This window comes from Lampetra fluviatilis, chromosome 38 (assembly GCF_964198595.1).
Source record: "Lampetra fluviatilis chromosome 38, kcLamFluv1.1, whole genome shotgun sequence".
NCBI lineage: Eukaryota > Metazoa > Chordata > Hyperoartia > Petromyzontiformes > Petromyzontidae > Lampetra > Lampetra fluviatilis.
In genome coordinates this window covers 7,369,498-7,386,096 of record NC_136312.1, presented here as the reverse complement: position 1 = coordinate 7,386,096, position 16,599 = coordinate 7,369,498, and the positions used below count along the sequence as shown (strand labels likewise).

The 16,599-nt window shown below is 48.2% G+C and overlaps 1 protein-coding gene across 3 annotated transcripts in view; it reads right to left on the bottom strand.

The window, feature by feature from the left end:
• Positions 1-16,599, bottom strand: part of KDM5A (lysine demethylase 5A) — a 53,393-nt gene that overhangs the window by 2,710 nt on the left and 34,084 nt on the right. For all 3 annotated transcript variants that reach the window (XM_078874093.1, XM_078874096.1, XM_078874095.1), the window contains 12 exons: positions 16,050-16,200; positions 15,374-15,485; positions 14,882-15,237; positions 13,722-13,860; positions 12,100-12,279; positions 10,178-10,333; positions 8,721-9,362; positions 7,047-7,205; positions 5,898-6,095; positions 3,550-3,886; positions 2,408-2,631; positions 674-1,072 (listed from right to left, as the gene is read on the bottom strand). In XM_078874093.1, coding sequence (XP_078730219.1) covers positions 674-1,072; positions 2,408-2,631; positions 3,550-3,886; positions 5,898-6,095; positions 7,047-7,205; positions 8,721-9,362; positions 10,178-10,333; positions 12,100-12,279; positions 13,722-13,860; positions 14,882-15,237; positions 15,374-15,485; positions 16,050-16,200 — 3,053 coding nt within the window. The remainder of the gene's footprint in view (positions 1-673; positions 1,073-2,407; positions 2,632-3,549; positions 3,887-5,897; positions 6,096-7,046; positions 7,206-8,720; positions 9,363-10,177; positions 10,334-12,099; positions 12,280-13,721; positions 13,861-14,881; positions 15,238-15,373; positions 15,486-16,049; positions 16,201-16,599) is intronic.

Genomic DNA, 16,599 nt, shown 5'->3' with positions numbered 1-16,599 from the left:
GTTAGATCACAATAACAATCACAATACAATCTAGATTTAAATTCCAAGTATAACTCTAAACTGCAACAGACAAATATGGCTAAACTAAACCTTTTTAAAAATCACTAAAATAATGCTATAAAAACAACGTAACAGCGATCATTAGAAATGTAATCGAAAGTTACCGCTGGTCTACACGGTACGCATAAACTCACCCTGTCGGTACGGCGTCTTGAGACGGAGCTGTAAATCTGACGCGCTATATATGCTCTCTGGAAAGAGAGGAAGACCTAACAGAGAATGGCCAGATGACATGAGAGATTGGTGCCAGAAAGATGCGGCACTAACTACTCGAGCATATTAGCACAAGACAGAGGAAAGTGGAAACAAATGACTAAATGTGCAGGGGACAACCTACGGGGTATCTGCCCATGGATCGTGATGATGATGATGACTGATATGACCTTGTGTGTTTGTGCAGTCACCGATGACCAGGCTGAGACCCACCACACCCACTTTAATAACAACTCATGATCCATAGGCAGAAGATCGTGATGACGGTGATACAAATCGACATTCACGTTGTTCTTTCCCCGCACCTCCTTTGAGCACAGTTAGCTACGCATGGTGCGAAACAAGTTCAACACAGGTACATGTACACATACGTTGCAATTGGCAAAATCGTAACAGTCACCTCATCTCCGCAGGGCCGCTGGCAGTCTTCCGCCGCGCACACGGCGTACTCGTCATCCGAGTCGTCGTCTCGACTCGTCGCTTTGCGGCCGCCGGCCTTGGCCTTCCTCTCCTTGGCAGCGCCGGCACCCTCCTTCATCTTGCGCTGCTTGGCGCGCTTCTTGTCTTTCTTGTCGGCCCGCTCGACGCCGCGCCTCTCCGCTTTGGGCTCGTCCCGCTTGCCGTCGCCCACCGCCTTGAGCTTCTTCTTCTTGGGCTTGTCGGCTTTGAGGATGTCGCGCGGTGCGGCGTCGCCGCCGAACGTCAACTCGCCCTTCTCCAGCTTGCGCTTGCGCTTCTTGTCCAGCTGATCCTTGTCCCTCGCCCGCGCTTTCACTGGCTTGCCCTCCCGGCCCACCGTCTGCAAAATTAGCGACGCATTAACTTGGGATGCAAACGGTGGCGGGATGTTAACTACCTTGTTGCTTGGTATGCAGGAGGTCGTGGGTTCGATCTAGACCCCTGACACCTGCTGTATATTTCGAGTTTGCGTGTCTCTCCCCGTGGTCGCGTGGATTTTTCTCTGGGTCCTCCGGTTCCCTCCACATTTAAAATAAACACGCGTTTCGAACATTTGGCTGCGATAAATTTCTACGTGATAAGCCAATTCGTTGAGCTATCATTTGTGGCCAGGTCGCTTCTGAAAAAGAGCTAAAGCTTAGTGGGCCTTACCTGGTAATTTTTTTTTATAATCGAAGCCCCCCCCCCCCACCAAAAAAAACCTCTCTAAAATTTAGTTGAAGAAAATACAGGATGTGTTATTCTTTGGTTCTTTCGGTAAAGTTACGTATAAAGATAATTTAAATTAATTTATTATTTTATCTTTATACGTGACTTTACCGAAAGAACCAAAGAATAATTCCTGCAGTCACGAAAGCTCCAAATTAAACAGGATGTGTTATGAAATCTCAACAATGATGCTGCTGTAGTTTATAATCGTCAGATGAAACTTCATCAGTGGTCAAATTTCACGAGTACTGTAGTGTTATCGGTGATACTTCCGTTTCAAATTAGGATGATTGCACGCGTGGCAATTTTTTAAGTACATCTGAATACAAAAATCACAATCGTCAATAACACGGTCAATAATATATAATAGGCGACGTTTTGGGAAATGGCCATTTCACAGCACAGAGACAATTGAGTTAGAAAATGTTTCACTTGAATATGGAACCAGTTAAGTGGAAGACACAATAGAAATGTCACATGTCAAAATGAGTGTAATGGCATGCAGTAATCATGAACGGCTTCATTGAGGCACACCTTAATAGCCAAGTGCCAACAATTAGAAAAATAAACCTATCTTTATAGCCAGTGGACGGTTCTCATTCGATGTCACAATTACCTTAAAAGCACATTCAGTAAAAGCAAACGTTTAAGACCTTACAATAACCCTAAGAGCTACAGACTCTCACATACAGGATGCAAACTGGGACATGACCCAGCAGAGTTTAGCTAAAACCAGTAACAATGTAACCCTGCCCCTCTGATAAGCGCGGTTGGCTACGTACGGTGTGAAAGAACTTCAACACACATACGTACAATTTGTATCGGTCAAAAATCCCAATGATGAAAAATTACCTGTATATTACTCAACTGGGATTACACAACGCACCCTCCTGAAACCAGAAGTTTAGATTCAGCGAGGCCTTCTGGGTAAAGGAGCGCAAATAAACACGAGTGAATCGGACCGTACCTGGAAGAGGCCGAGGGCGGTGCCGTCCCCCGGCGGGCTCTGCGTGGCCTGCAGAATCCTCCAGAGGTGCAGGCTCTCGTCCATGCTCACCTCCAGTAGGTCACCCTCCAGGATCAGCTCCTCCAGCCGCGCCTGAGCTCCCTCCGACAGGCGCAGCACGGGCGAATCCAGCGAGCGCGGCACCAGCGGCGACTTGCGGGGCTGTTTCCGGGGCATGCTCATGCCTGCGAAACGGTGGCGCAGGCCACAAACAAAGATAAAGAAAGATCCCCCCGTGTAGCCTTAACAGACTGCAGGAGCAAATGCTGTTAGCGAGCACCGATGAAGGCCGGCATGGCAGACGAGGTTGGTGGGTGGCGAGCACCACGCCCGGCCGCCTTCGTTTCCCCAGTGGCGATGTTTACACAACGCACCAGGTACTCATTTGAGGCCGAGTCGACCTGGGGGAGGCCCAAGACCGGTACAGACAATGGTCACTGGTGTTGGCCGTGAGCGGGAATCGAACAGGGGTCGCCGGGTTCGTAGTGCAGCGCGCTAACCGGTCCACTACCGCGCGGGTCACACACACGCGCACGGCGCAAATCATTCATTATTCACTGCGCTGCAATGGTGATGATCAATGCAGAAAATTATTCGCAAAGGCAAAACGTGACGGTGCAGTACTGCAATTGTTTGCTTGAAGCAGATGGCGCAAGTGTGTTGGTAATACGCCCGGCAACATAATAACCAGAGCGGCTACGGGGTTGAAACCATTGCTGCTCGGCCACATCACTGCCACTGAAGCTCGACCAGGGGGTAGGAAACCATCAGCTCTGGCTCTTTGGCTTCCCCTTGTGGCTCTTTGGCTGCCAAGGCGGGCAGCCTTTAAAAAATAATAATCTTCAACGTAATTTAACGTCAAGATCATTTATTAAATATGGCACGGAATGGGTCACTATGGAATGTCTTGGCGACAACAAAATATACAATCAAACTGTGCTGTTAAAGTATAACTAAGGGGGAAAAATATAAATAAATGTTTATTGAAGTCAGAATGTGTGTTGTCATCTGCTGTTGATCTGCTGTATTTGTGTCCATGTACAAGCAGCTCTGCGTGTGATGCGCCTCCTGCATAACCCATGGTCCCATGTGCGGCTGCTTACCCTGGTGTATAGACTTGGAGGCTGACGAGTAGGCATGCTCTGAACAAAACGACGCAGTCACCATGCGCTGCTGCTGTAGCTGTTGTTGCTGCAGCTGCTGTTGCTGCAACTGTTGCTGCTGCAGCTGTTGTTGCTGCTGGAGCTGTTGCTGGTGGTGATGGTGGTGGTGGTGATGGTGGTATGGCTGGTACTGCTGCTGCTGCTGCTGGTGGTACTGGTGGTGGTGATGGTGATGATGGTGGTGGTGATGCTGTGGGGGATAACACTCCTCCGTCTCCATGGGGACCTCTTCTTCGCAGAGCAATCTCATCTCGGCCAGGGAGAAGTTGCTCGGAGACTGGTGGATGCACACACGCACACAGGAGGAAACCATACGCACGTGCAGGATAATGTTATTGTCTTTTCAGCAGGAAGTTGTAAGTTCAAAGCCTTCTCAAAGACTTTGTTATGAGACTGCTTCTCAGCTATAAATGCTTCTTGGCTAAACTCCCCCAAAGCAAGATTTCAATGCAGTTGAGATAAAAAAAAACGTTCTATAGCTGCAGTATATATATCAGACAAAATAGGTGCTTCGTCTCATAAAATAATTTAGGCAGGGACCTTTGAGCAATTGAACCTTATGGCAGGACCCCGGGGACCCGAATAAACGGAAGTAAAAAAAACGCAATACATTTATTTTTGGTGACTCAGTCTCAACGCGCACATAAACGTCGCGGATCATTCTGTTGTCACATCGTCAAAGCGCAGCGAGGACGAATGCGCAGACGAAACAAAACTTTGAAACTTTAATTAGCGCACCGTGTACAGCTCGTCGAGAGGAATAGATTGCCGTATCGTTCGCCTTCAACAGACAAAATGACGTCGTAACGCAATTTATGCGAGAGTCGGGGGCTTATAGGACCCTGGGGTCCCGCCATAAGGTTCAATTCCAGATAATTTTGTACACAAACCATAGCATTGGCATGTCAATATATATTTGAAGGTCATGCAATTTGTTGCTTATTGGAAAATATCCCCAATTCTTTGTTTAATCACTCAAGGTGCACACTATTCTTGTGCTGCAATTTACACCACTTTACTCGGATATAATATTAAATAAATTTGAGGACGAAGGAAAGATTTGTCCTGCAAATGTCACTGCACACTTGTGGGCAATAACGAACATTTGTGCGTGCTATTTCATTTGAATTGCCACATTCAAACACGGACTTGTGAGCACACGGAAAAACATGCATCACTTTCATGGCATTCACAAACAAACGCACAGTGTCCAAACACATACATATTCACACTTCACAGCGAGTTGATAAAGGTTGTATTACAATGATAAACACGACTATTCTTGAGAATGTATTATTTATTTAAACTAAGATTTATTTATGTTTATATATATAGAATTTAAGCCACAGGTGGCTCGCCGGTAGAGCCGAGCGGCTTGCAAATTGCAAATGCTCCTTGGGGATTGACCGGTCAATAGAATGACTTCCACTTTGTAGTGAAATCAACTTTGGTTATCCTACAGAGAATTGATACAAATTTCACATGCTCTCATCATGTGAAATTTCTATCACTGGTTCAGGACTGTTAATACTGGTAGGAATCTTCTGGTTACACCAGCCCACAGGGGATTATTGTGTCCGTCCGTCCGTCGTGCAGGGAGGGGCTGGGTGGGGAGGGAGGGGCTGGGTGAGGAGGGGCTGGGTGGGGAGGGTGGGGCTGGGTGGGGAGGGGCTGGTCACCCCGTGGTGCCCTTATAAAACTCAACGTTTAACCTACTCACGCCGGCTTGTGCCCGCCCTCACAGTCGGGCATATTTGCGGAATACACCACGCCGCCGTTGACTCTGGCCATTGACCGAGCAACCCAACGTTCCTACCAGCTCCCTCCGCAGGAATGTGTTGTATATATGTTGTTGAACAGCTTTCACACCGTACGTAGCCAATCGTGCTAATTGGAGGTGTGGGAAAGGAGAACAAACTAAACTAAAAAGAACAATTCTAAATTAAGGAGTTTTTAATCCATATGATTTAAAAGTGCAGAGCTCCCAGTAGCTTCACAATATTGGAATGAAGAGCGTTCCAGATGGCCAGAGAAGCGCCATATGAAAGAGCGCGATGTGGTGACCGTCTTTGTTTGATGGCTGTAAACAGGAGCTGGAGCACCGACTCCACACTCACTTGAGCAAGAAATCACTTTGCCTCTGACAGTCGCATCAAAATAACCTTCTGGTATTGTCTGTCCATCGTATGGTCAGACAGATCCGTTGGGAGGCCCAACCTTGTTCACCTCTGGGTCGAGACACGAGTTTCCCCGTTTGTACTCAGATTCGCAGCTGACAGCGAGCTCACCTTCCCATGACTCGGCTGGTATCGGCCCGTGTATCTCGCGCTCTCCTCGTCCGAATCGGTGTCCTCATCGTCGTCGTCGTCGTCATCGTCGTCGTCTTCGTCGTCGTCGTCGTCCACGTCCCTGGCCATCATTCTCGGCGAGCGCCCCATGACGCCGGCTGCCGCGGCCAGCTTGCCGAACGCCACGTGATGGACGCTCTGCGGTGCGAAGAGGAGACGGCACGCAAAAAAGAAAGCACGGTCATTCTACTAAACCAGGGGTCGGCAAACCTTTTAAAGTAGAGCCGGTTCTTTTTCGTCTTTGACCGAAATTGTTCGAGAGCCGCATCACACACGCAGGGCTACTTGTGCACAAACAAAGCAGCATGTATACAGCAGATGACAAATACATTTTGACTTGAATAAACAAAATAGGTGATGGAATAAACTGTGTCTATTTAGTTTCGCCCCCCCCTTAACAATACAATACAGTTTGACTGTTGTACATTTTGTTGTCACAAAGACATTCCAGTAACTCATTCCCCACCATATTAAATTATGTTGAAGATTTAATTTAAATAACAAACAGCCGCAAGCTGCCGCAAGTTGCCGAACCCCGTCCTAAACCAAACTAAAATTACTTACATTTTTCCACGGGAGGACCACTGAGCTACACAGCTCTTTTTCAGAAGCGATCTGGCCACAAATGATAGCTCAACGAAGTGGCTTGTCATCGCCTGGAAATTTATAGCAGTGAAATCCTCTAAACGAAAGTTAATTCTAAATGTGGAGGGGAAAACCGGGGAACTTGGAAAAAAATCCACGCGACAACGGGAAGAACTTGCAAACTCCAAATATACAGGCGCCAGGGTCATGATCGAACCCACGACCTCCTGCATACCAGGCGAGGTAGTTAACATCTCCTAGCCACTGTGGCACCCCACGGGTCAATAAAATTAGTACCACTTTGTGAGGAAGCCAACAAAAAAATTGGATCTTCCACCACTGGCTCAGGTCTGTAAGCAGAATAAGCACTAATTGCCTCAATGCTTATTCGAGCAGGAAACCACGTTGGTCTTTTGACTTTGATGTTTAAAGAAAATGTGAAAGCTTCTGAGAGTTTGCCCAGAATCTTCCAGCCCGGGCAAGTATTGCGAGAGGATGCCCTGCCTGTAGCTCGGGGTTTGCGGCGGCCTTCTGCAGCTCTGCGTGGATGATCTTTTCGGTCTTCTCGCGTGCCGCCTGCTCCACCAGTCGCTGACTCAGCACGGAGAGCTTGGCGAGCGCCGACGCGAGCTCGGTAGTGGCCAACGCCTGCCGCGCTCGGTCCTGAGTGGCGCAGAGCCCAGGGTTATAACAACACAATGGACACCATGGCACACCTTGCACACATTAATTATTCAGCATAATTATAGTACATTTGGTATTTGCACCATTCGTGCGGTGCAAGGCTATCACGAAAGCACTGTTTCACAGCGTGCAGTAGCTTCACAGGAGGGGGCGATGTTACCATTTTACACCCCATAAACATGCGGGTAGTTTCTATTTTTTATTTGGAGAAATTTGGACCATAACGCCGCCACACAACGGCTTACTCGTTTCGAATGACACCACGGGATCTTTAACGTCCACTGTGAAGCAGGCGGCAGGTATCTTATGGTTTTAATACACTGCAGTAATAACCAGGGCGGCCTGTCCGAGTCGAACTGCAAACCTCTGCAAGAAGTGCGGAAAAAACCATCAGTTGACCATGTGACTGCGCCGTGATGTCATTGCCCCATTCACCATTCACCGCCATGATGTTGGAACTCATCGGGATTTTAATCAATAAAGCATTAGGTTGTTCCGAGTGAGTTTTCCAGACCTGGCTGCCTAATGAGCTATACTTCTTCCAAGAATTCTTCAGAAGATCAATTAAAATGTAATGCCTTGAAGATGCACGCAGCAGCGTGTGGCAAAAATTGAGCAGGAAATGCTCAACACTGGGCCCAACCAAAAAAAAACAAAGTTTAATTTACAAAGCGGCTGTAAAAACCCGTGCTACGTTTGGTTGGAAACTGCTGCATCTATAATCCACACAGCGAGCATTTACGGTCATGGCCAATCTTTAGGAGAATGTTTATAGATATTTCGAAGCCATCAACGCTGGGATTATACGAGTGTTTCACAGCACGGTCCTTGACTTGGCTGTGGATGAAACTGTTGGCAGCAGTCCGTGCGGGATGATGTATATGGCCAAACCATAAACCATCACTCCAGAAAAATACCCAGTGGAAAAGATCAGCGTTTTTTTCTTCTGTTCGGTACATTTAACTGCACGGCCCAGTGAATTCATGCTCAAGGAAGAATATACTTTAAAATACTCAACAGTATTGCAAGAATAAGTGATGCAATTAGGAGGCAGTTCATTGCTAAGAATGGAAATGCTATGTGTGGTCATTACCGCAATCATCATGTTCATCAACATCTCTCTCAACAGTAGAATTATAATTGAGTTTTAGTACTCTGTGCAAGCTGTTTTGTAAAATGAAGCATCATAAAATGAAAGTTGTTAAATTATAGTACCTTGTCTCTCGAAGTGGGATCATTATGAAATGATTAATTCATCAAGCCATCATTACTCGACACTCAATGAATTCCTATTTGATTCACGTTCTACCCGTGTGCAGTTTGTAAATTACTTTCAGGCACTCTTTCTTCACACATGCAAAAACACTTCATTATAAGCCAGACAAAAATCCCAGGGAGAACTGTTTGAATAGAGCCCTGGGATTCAACGAGACTTTTCATCACACAGAGACAGTATAGCGATTATTACTATAAATGAGCAAACCCCTTCCTCACCTGCCAAGCCATGGCATGCTCTGTCAGACACTGGAGCGCTTCACCCTCCGGAAGCCTCACTGGCAGCTTCTGCAGCGCCACCAGCAGCGCCAGGATCGTCTCTAGGCGTGGGCGGCGCGAGCGCTGGCACAGCGGGCACAGGAAGCGCGGCTCCTTGGCACTCGCGCTGTTAGCGCTACCGCTGGCCACGCCCGACCCGACACCCCCGCCGATAAAACCCGCGCCGCTGCCGTACAAGCTGGCACCGGCTGTCAACGAGGACAGCGCTACCGACGTTGCCAAGCCGCCGCCACCGGCCCTTCCTCTGTTCGTGCCGCCACCGCCGCCTCCCGTACCGCCGGCCTGGCCCTTCTTGAGGCCGACGGGGCGCGGCAGGGCTACGCACGTCGAGTGAAACCAGTCGCGGCACAGCTGGCATTGCAGCATGGAGCCCTGCGCACCGCGCCGACATACGCAGTAGCGGCACTCCTCGGCCGAGGGGAGCACGCCGGCCAGGCACGTGCCGCCGCCACTGCCGCCAGAAACCGAGGCCGATCCTGGCATGAGGTCGCCGGAGCCCGGCCTGGGCTTGGCTTGGTTGATGGCTCGGAGCTTCCGCATCGACTCCAGCTCACGCCTCTGGGACTCCTTGAACGAGGCGACCTGAGGGGGGGGGGCAGGTGCCGCAAATGCGAGCCCTCAGGTGAAGCATGTAAAAGACCACAACGTGCATTTTTTTTTTACTTACTAGGTAAGGCCCACTGAGCTATGTAGCTCTTTTTTTAGAAGCGAGCTGGCCACAACTGAAAGGCCAATGAAGCGACTTATCACGTGTAAATTTATGGAAACCAAATACTCTAAATGAACAATCCAAGCGACCACAAGAGAACATGCAAACTCCAAATATGAAGGCGTCAGTCTGAATTGAACCCATGACCTGCGAGGAAGTTAACATCTCGCCACTGCGGCGAATGATAAGAAATTAAGATAAATAAAGACACCGACAGTAGTCACGCAAACATTCGCTCGAGCAGAGATTCGGCGATGAGATGTTTGCCTCGGCAATAAAAAAAAAAGTGTTACTTTGGCTCGTGACATCTTCATTGCAACGTGAACACTGAAAAGCACTAATTAGTTTCGTTCCAATTTAGTTTATCCACAAGAGTGGATATGCATAGAGGCATTTGAGGAAAGCACCATCAATTAATAACTGCCATAACTTACTGTGCTCAGTGTTGGGATGTACAGTAACAGTACATCACCATTCAAGACCACAATAATGATGTATAGAAACCAATAAAACATCTTAAATGAATGTCAACTCGTGCCAATTCATGTTCATATTATGGACGTCAACACGAAACGACGACGGCCAACTTGCAACGATCGCGCTTCTGCTCCCGTCCCACAGAACCATCGAGAGCCGACGTCGGGGGTTCGGGAATGTTTAAGGTGGCGGGGCGGGCAGGGTGGCTCACGATGGCAGCAGGGTGCACAGGCTCGTCGCTGTCATCGTCCAAGCTGTCGCCCAGCCCAGAGGCACTGCTCTCCTTTTCCGACGCAATCTCCTTCAGCTTCTTGCGCTTGGTCTTGCTGCTGCTGTACATGCCGATGTCAGCGCGCGGGCTCAGCACCTGCAAGAGCAGCACATACCACAACGCGTAAACACGTGCTCACAAACGGCAGGACTCCCACGGTGCTTTTTTGTGTTTAGTTTCTTGTCCTTCCCCTGCACCTCCGATTAGCACGGTTGGCTACGTACGGTGCGAAAGAAGGTCAACACGCAGATGATGCCTCGCATGCACGTCACGCGACCACCGCATTGGGTGTACAGTGCTCTCGGCCTTGTCCAGACCACTTATTCTAGATGTGCAATGGTGTGACATGGACGAGTGCACGCAGGTTAAACGCATTCAACAACAAGCTGAAGCAATTATGCCTTTGCGCCGGTACCGTCAAATAAATATATAACACAATTTCCACTATTGCCAATTTCTCCATTAGTCTTTGCAGCATAACGTGTTGGAGATGCCTTCATGTGATTGCTGTCAGTGCTAATGTCAGGAACTATGCTTTGCCTGTTAATGTGCGCCTGCTAATTTACAACTGCAGAAGGATAGCAAAGGGCACAAATGTCAAGAGAAACAGTGATCGATGAACTGTAAGAGCTAATGGTGACTCATAACTGTGAACACATTTTATTAGTTAAAAAATATCGACTAAACAAATACACATGAGACGGTATATCTCATGCAAAAGAGCTTCTGGGAAAAAAACCCACGCTCAAAGGTACATAATAAAAAATCCCCGTATAGCCTGAACAGACTGTTGGAGCAAGTGCTGTTAGCGAGCACCTATGAAGGCCAGCACGGCGCATGCAGGGGTGGGAGGCCAGCACCACGCCCGGCTGCCTTCGTTTCCCTGGTGGCGATGTTGATACACCGTGCAAAAAACTCATTTGAGGCCGAATCGACCTAGGGAAGGCCCAGGACCGGTTCAGATGGTGTTGGCCATGAGCGGGAATCGAAATTGGATCGCCAGGTTCGTAGCGCAGCACACTACCCGCTCCCCATATAATACACAAGCACACACAATGCACCAATAAAGACAGATTGCCTGAGCAGCCTACACAAGCTGTTGGGGCTAGTACTGCTCTAAAATACGTATTATGGAGAACTTCTTTCGCACCGTATGTAGCCAAGCGTGACAATCAGAGGTGTGGGGAAGGACAACAAACTAAACACAAAAAGCAGTTATAAAGAAATTAGTTTTCAATCTAGATTTAAAAGTGAATAGCTCCAGTGGCTTCCCAATATCGGAAGAGTGTTCCAGACGGCCGCAGAAGCGCATCTGAAAGTACGTGAGATGCAGTGCACGGTGCAAGAGAGGAGTGCTCGGGCCCAACACACAGGGGACAGCAACATCCGCCATTTGCCACAAGGAAATGGTGACATCACTAAAGTGCTTGCGCTTTAGTGAAGACTTGCTGTCAGATGGTCTCGAGACACACCTAAAAGTAATGGATCAATAGAGGGATGTGCACATATATGTACAAAGACAAATATCCCCCATATAGTCTTAACAGACTGTTGGGGGGGGGGGCAAGTGCTGTTAGCGAGGACCCATAAAAGCTGGCACGGTACACGAGGGGATGTGTGGCCAGCACCACACCTTTGTCTCCCCAGTGGTGATGTTCACACACAGTGCCAGGTACTCATTTGACGCGGGGTCAACCTCAGGGAGGCCCAGGACCGGTTCAGATAATCATCACTCGTGTTGGCCATGAGCAGGTCGGGTCACCGGGTTCGTAGCGTAGTGCGCAGACCTCTGCACTACGGCTCCCGATACACATATGAACACGCACACACACGAGCCTCAACGGGTAAGTGCGTGGCACAACCTCGAGGAGTGTGTAGGCCGAGTTCTTCTTGAGGAAGGTGCGTGCGGTGCGGTCGCGCCACGCCAGCGCCCCCGCCACCTGTGCCTCCATGCGCGCCAGCGAGTCCAGCCGCACGGGGACAGGCCGGCCCCGCGCCGCCAGCTTCTCCAGCATCGACACGTACGGCAGGTGCTCACCCGCCTGGGTGAGGCGGGCACGGCAGGATGGGGTGAGCACAGGGGGAGGGGCATTTAAAGTCAGTGGAGGAACTTGCGATCACCCCTTGCGAGTGCAACAATCAAACCGACCGGCCTAAATCGCACCTCCGATTCGCACGGTTGGGTACGTACGGTGCAAAAGAAGTGCAACACACATACATACATACAACATTCATTATCCTTCACGGACTTGCCCCAGTCTACCTTTCCCCTTTCATCTCACTCTACTCCACTCCATAACACTTCTCCGCAACAGCCACCAAGGCTTTTTTGTCAAAGCCCTCAGTCAACCTTTGATCAGCAGGAGGTCGCTCATTCCCCTCCGCTGCCCCCAAGGTTTGGGACTCGCTCCCCAGCCACCCGTGCTGTAGACTCATTGCTTCTATTTAAGTCCAGGCTCAGGACCTTCCCTTGTTCTTCTGCCTACGACTGTCTCTCTCTCAATAACACAAAACAATTGGCAGTTTATGTACAGGGTTGAGATGCAATTGTTTGTATTATTATTATCATCATCATTAGCCAGGGACAATATGTTGCGAAATGAAGGCCTCCCAAAGTATCCACCACCTCACATGGTCCTCCAATATAACAACAACCATGGCACCTGTACATCAACCAATTTCATCGTTCCATTTCCTGGGTGGAATGCGTTCGATTCATTGATGGCCAATCCCGTTAAAATTCTTGACCATCGGCTGTCCCTCCCGAGCCAACTAACGTTTCCCAACATTTTGTAGCCCGTCATTAACTTGAGTGTGTTGCAAGTGTTCCAATTTCAGTCTCTCAATGTAATTCCAAGAATGCATCACAAGGCCGTAGCCATGGAGTCAACATTGGGGGGGGGACCAAATCTTCCAGGGGGTATGGGAGTCCCAACCCAGAAAAAAATATCTAAATCTGAAAACTAATTTCCTGCCTGAAATATTTAAAAAAATTCACTAACACATGGAATGACTTTTATTTATTTTTTACAATAATGTATAATAGTGTATTGTATTACATTGCTCTGTTTTAACTTTTTTTTAAATAATTTCCTGTTTCATTTTATGTAATCGCAGAGATTAGGGATTAATAAAGTAAAACCATAATCACAATCATATAAACAGAAATCTATGCATTGATTGATATGAAAACAAGTCCAGATATTGTGGCCAAGGTTTAGCAAATTGTTTTTATTTACATCGCATAGCAATAACTTTTTTAATAGCAATATATTGGGGGGGGACATTTTGAGCATATTTGAATATTGGGGGGGATGTGTGTGTGTGTGTCCCAATATATATAATAATTACGACCTAATTACGATCAGCTAGGTCCCTTACATCCAATATGTAAGTCCAAAGTGCAACTGTAATCTGCAGGTGTATTTGAAAGAGTCAGTAGGGAGAGAGTTAATATAGTGACTGCTGTTGCATAGAGACCCACCTGGATTGCTTGGACGCGTGCCGACCACTCCTTGGCACGCCGCAAGGCGTCCTGCAGGGCCAGGATATTGGGCAGGTAAGCAGGGATGTTCTCTGCCTCCTGCACAATCGCCTCTAGCGTTGCCAATGAATGCCGAGGTCTGGAAATGTCACAGGATTGCAAATGCCGGGTGAAGAAAGAGTTATATTTCAAGTTTATTTTGTTTAAACGGGTGAGCACTCGACACAACGTCTTGTGCAAGATGACTTACCGGGTCACCAAAATGATAAAAGCAATGATGCCCATTAGAAATCAGAGCAAAAAATAATCGCATTGCAGAAGAAATCGAAAACGTTGCACGAACATAATATTTAAACAAATAAATTAACATGTTTTAACCATTCATAGCACAAAAGTCCTTTCATAGAGAATCCACAACCACAAATACTGAATCAAATAAGATTGTGTAGTGTGAACAATCTGCATATAAAATAGTACCTTTTTATGCAGTAAAATATAAAAAAAACCAATTTGCTTAAACCTACCACAATATACAAGGCTTTGTTTTAATAACAATTTAATGTACATGACTCTAACATCAATAACGACAATCGAACCAGCTGCTTTTAGTTAAACCTGACATATAACATTAAAATAAATAAGATTTTTTATGTTATAGATTGTCATTACACGGAACATGTTGCACCCATTTAATGTTCAGTGTTCACACATAATTAGATTCTCCTCTGCCTCTAAACCAAGGATAAACATGATTATACACAAGTAAATTAACGATGCTTTTTAGGACATTTTGTGAATTAAAACTTTAGAAAAGTACTTAATACGCGTACGCCATCGTACGCAGCACGGCTACACCAGCGACCGCTTGCAGACATGGACGAGTTGTCCTTCGGGATGCCGCAGGCTACAACAAAAACCACACCGAGATGTTACGTTACACCATCAGCCACGACGATCAATCGACTGCTGGATGAACGCCTCTCACGACTATGCCAATTCCACAAACGAGCACCTCCTGCGTAAAAACGCATTTGACTGCTCCACCTTCTCGGCAGATGCCATCATTCTACACCAGCATCCACCATCGTTTCGAAACACAAAGTACGATCGGTGGTAAAATGATCAATCGCTTGCACCGAGCACCGCGCCCAGGCACGCACCGAGCCTGCAGGCAGAGCTTAGCCTTCTCTTCCCAGCGCTCGGAGACGGTTAGCAGCTCCTGCAGCCTGGCCATGGCTCTCTCGACGGCCGGGTGGGGTGGCAGCCCCACGCCGCAGTCGATTAGCTTGCGCATCTGGCCCAGCGTGGGCCGCTCGGGCGCGGACAGGGCCCGCCGCACCTGGGCCAGCCAGCGAGCCTGCTGTAGCGCCAGCCGCAGCCGCGGCGCCTCCGACAGCTCGACGTCGAGGCCCGAGCACTCCTCCAGGAGGCGCTCGAGCTTGTCGGCGTCCGGGCTCGGCTCCACCAGGGCGTCCCGTGCCTCAGAGCGGAACTTCTCCACGCGGTTCAGCAGATCCTGCGCTCCAAGCGAGATGGTCGTTTGTAGTTGGTGAATCGAAGGCAAATCGGACAATTTTTTTCTTTCAGATTGAATAACAAACACGTCTGTGTCTATGCACACAAAGGTACAGTTGTTTGCCCCATACAATTACCTTAACCTGCTTGGCCTGCGTGACAATGCACGGAAGACTGCACAGCTGATCGACGAAAGCCTGCAGCTCCTCCACGGTGAGCTGTGTCTGCACCTTTGCTTCCGAACGCAGCCTAAACACATAGCAGCCCACACAAGCATGCACCGCACATGCTTTTAATGCAAGTAGATTACACGAAATTTGTTTAATGATCTGAATGCAAATAGTATGCGAGTCGTATCTATTGCCAGGTCCACAGCGATAAGGTGTGCAAACAAATTGCGCAAATCGCCATAAACTGTTTTGTCCACATTTCTCAACAAGTTAATTAAGCAGCACAACAACTAATCAGTTTGAAAATGTGCAGGTGATGAAATACATTGCTACAAATCGCAGAGCAGATCGATGCTTGAAATTCGAGTCTGCCTCTCATGTAAGCAACTGGTTGTGCAGCTGCTCACAACTCCGTTGCACAGACGTCCAACATAAAAGCTACCGTGTTGAATGCAACCTGGGTGTGCAACCGGTTGCTCAGGTGTGGACCCAGCTTCACGGCGAGTGCACCGAGCGAATGTGCGCGCGCGATTTATTCGCGTTCTGCAAACCGGGGACCCCGACGTTGGCATGGGTCCGATTCAGCGCGAGGGCAAGCAGGCGAACGTCACGTGTCGTTAAACGCGAGCACTGGGGCACTTGCCTGGTACGGGGCTTGCGCGTCAGCAGCTGCTGGGCGACACCCGCGCACTTCTCCGCCTCCCGGATGGCGGCGGAGAGCTGCTGCAGCAGCTCCGTGTCGCGGAATCGCTTTTCGCGGGACTCGCACACCAACGCCTTCAGCTCGGCCAGCTCTGTCGGGACACGGGAGCAGTGAAACGCATATTGAACAGCGGCAAGCATTATACGCATACAAGCGTTTAACGCGCCAATAATAGTCTTTTTTGTTTAGGCGTAAGTTGAGAATCAGAATATTTATTTATACGGGAGGAATCCGATAAGCTATAAGCTCTTTTTCAGAGATGTCCAACGAATTCTCACGAGCAAATTTAGCAATTGGACATGACGTTTTCGCTTGAAACCATGCCAAGATGCGTCAGGGAAAGCCAGAAAGTCAGAATAAATTCTATGAAGTCAGCATAACCGTGTCACCTGATCCAGTTATGTCGGGCAGTGGAAGGTTTGACAAAAAGGTTAGATAATAATATTGGCTGTAAAAACCTACATTTTGACTTAAAACATTCGTGACTGCA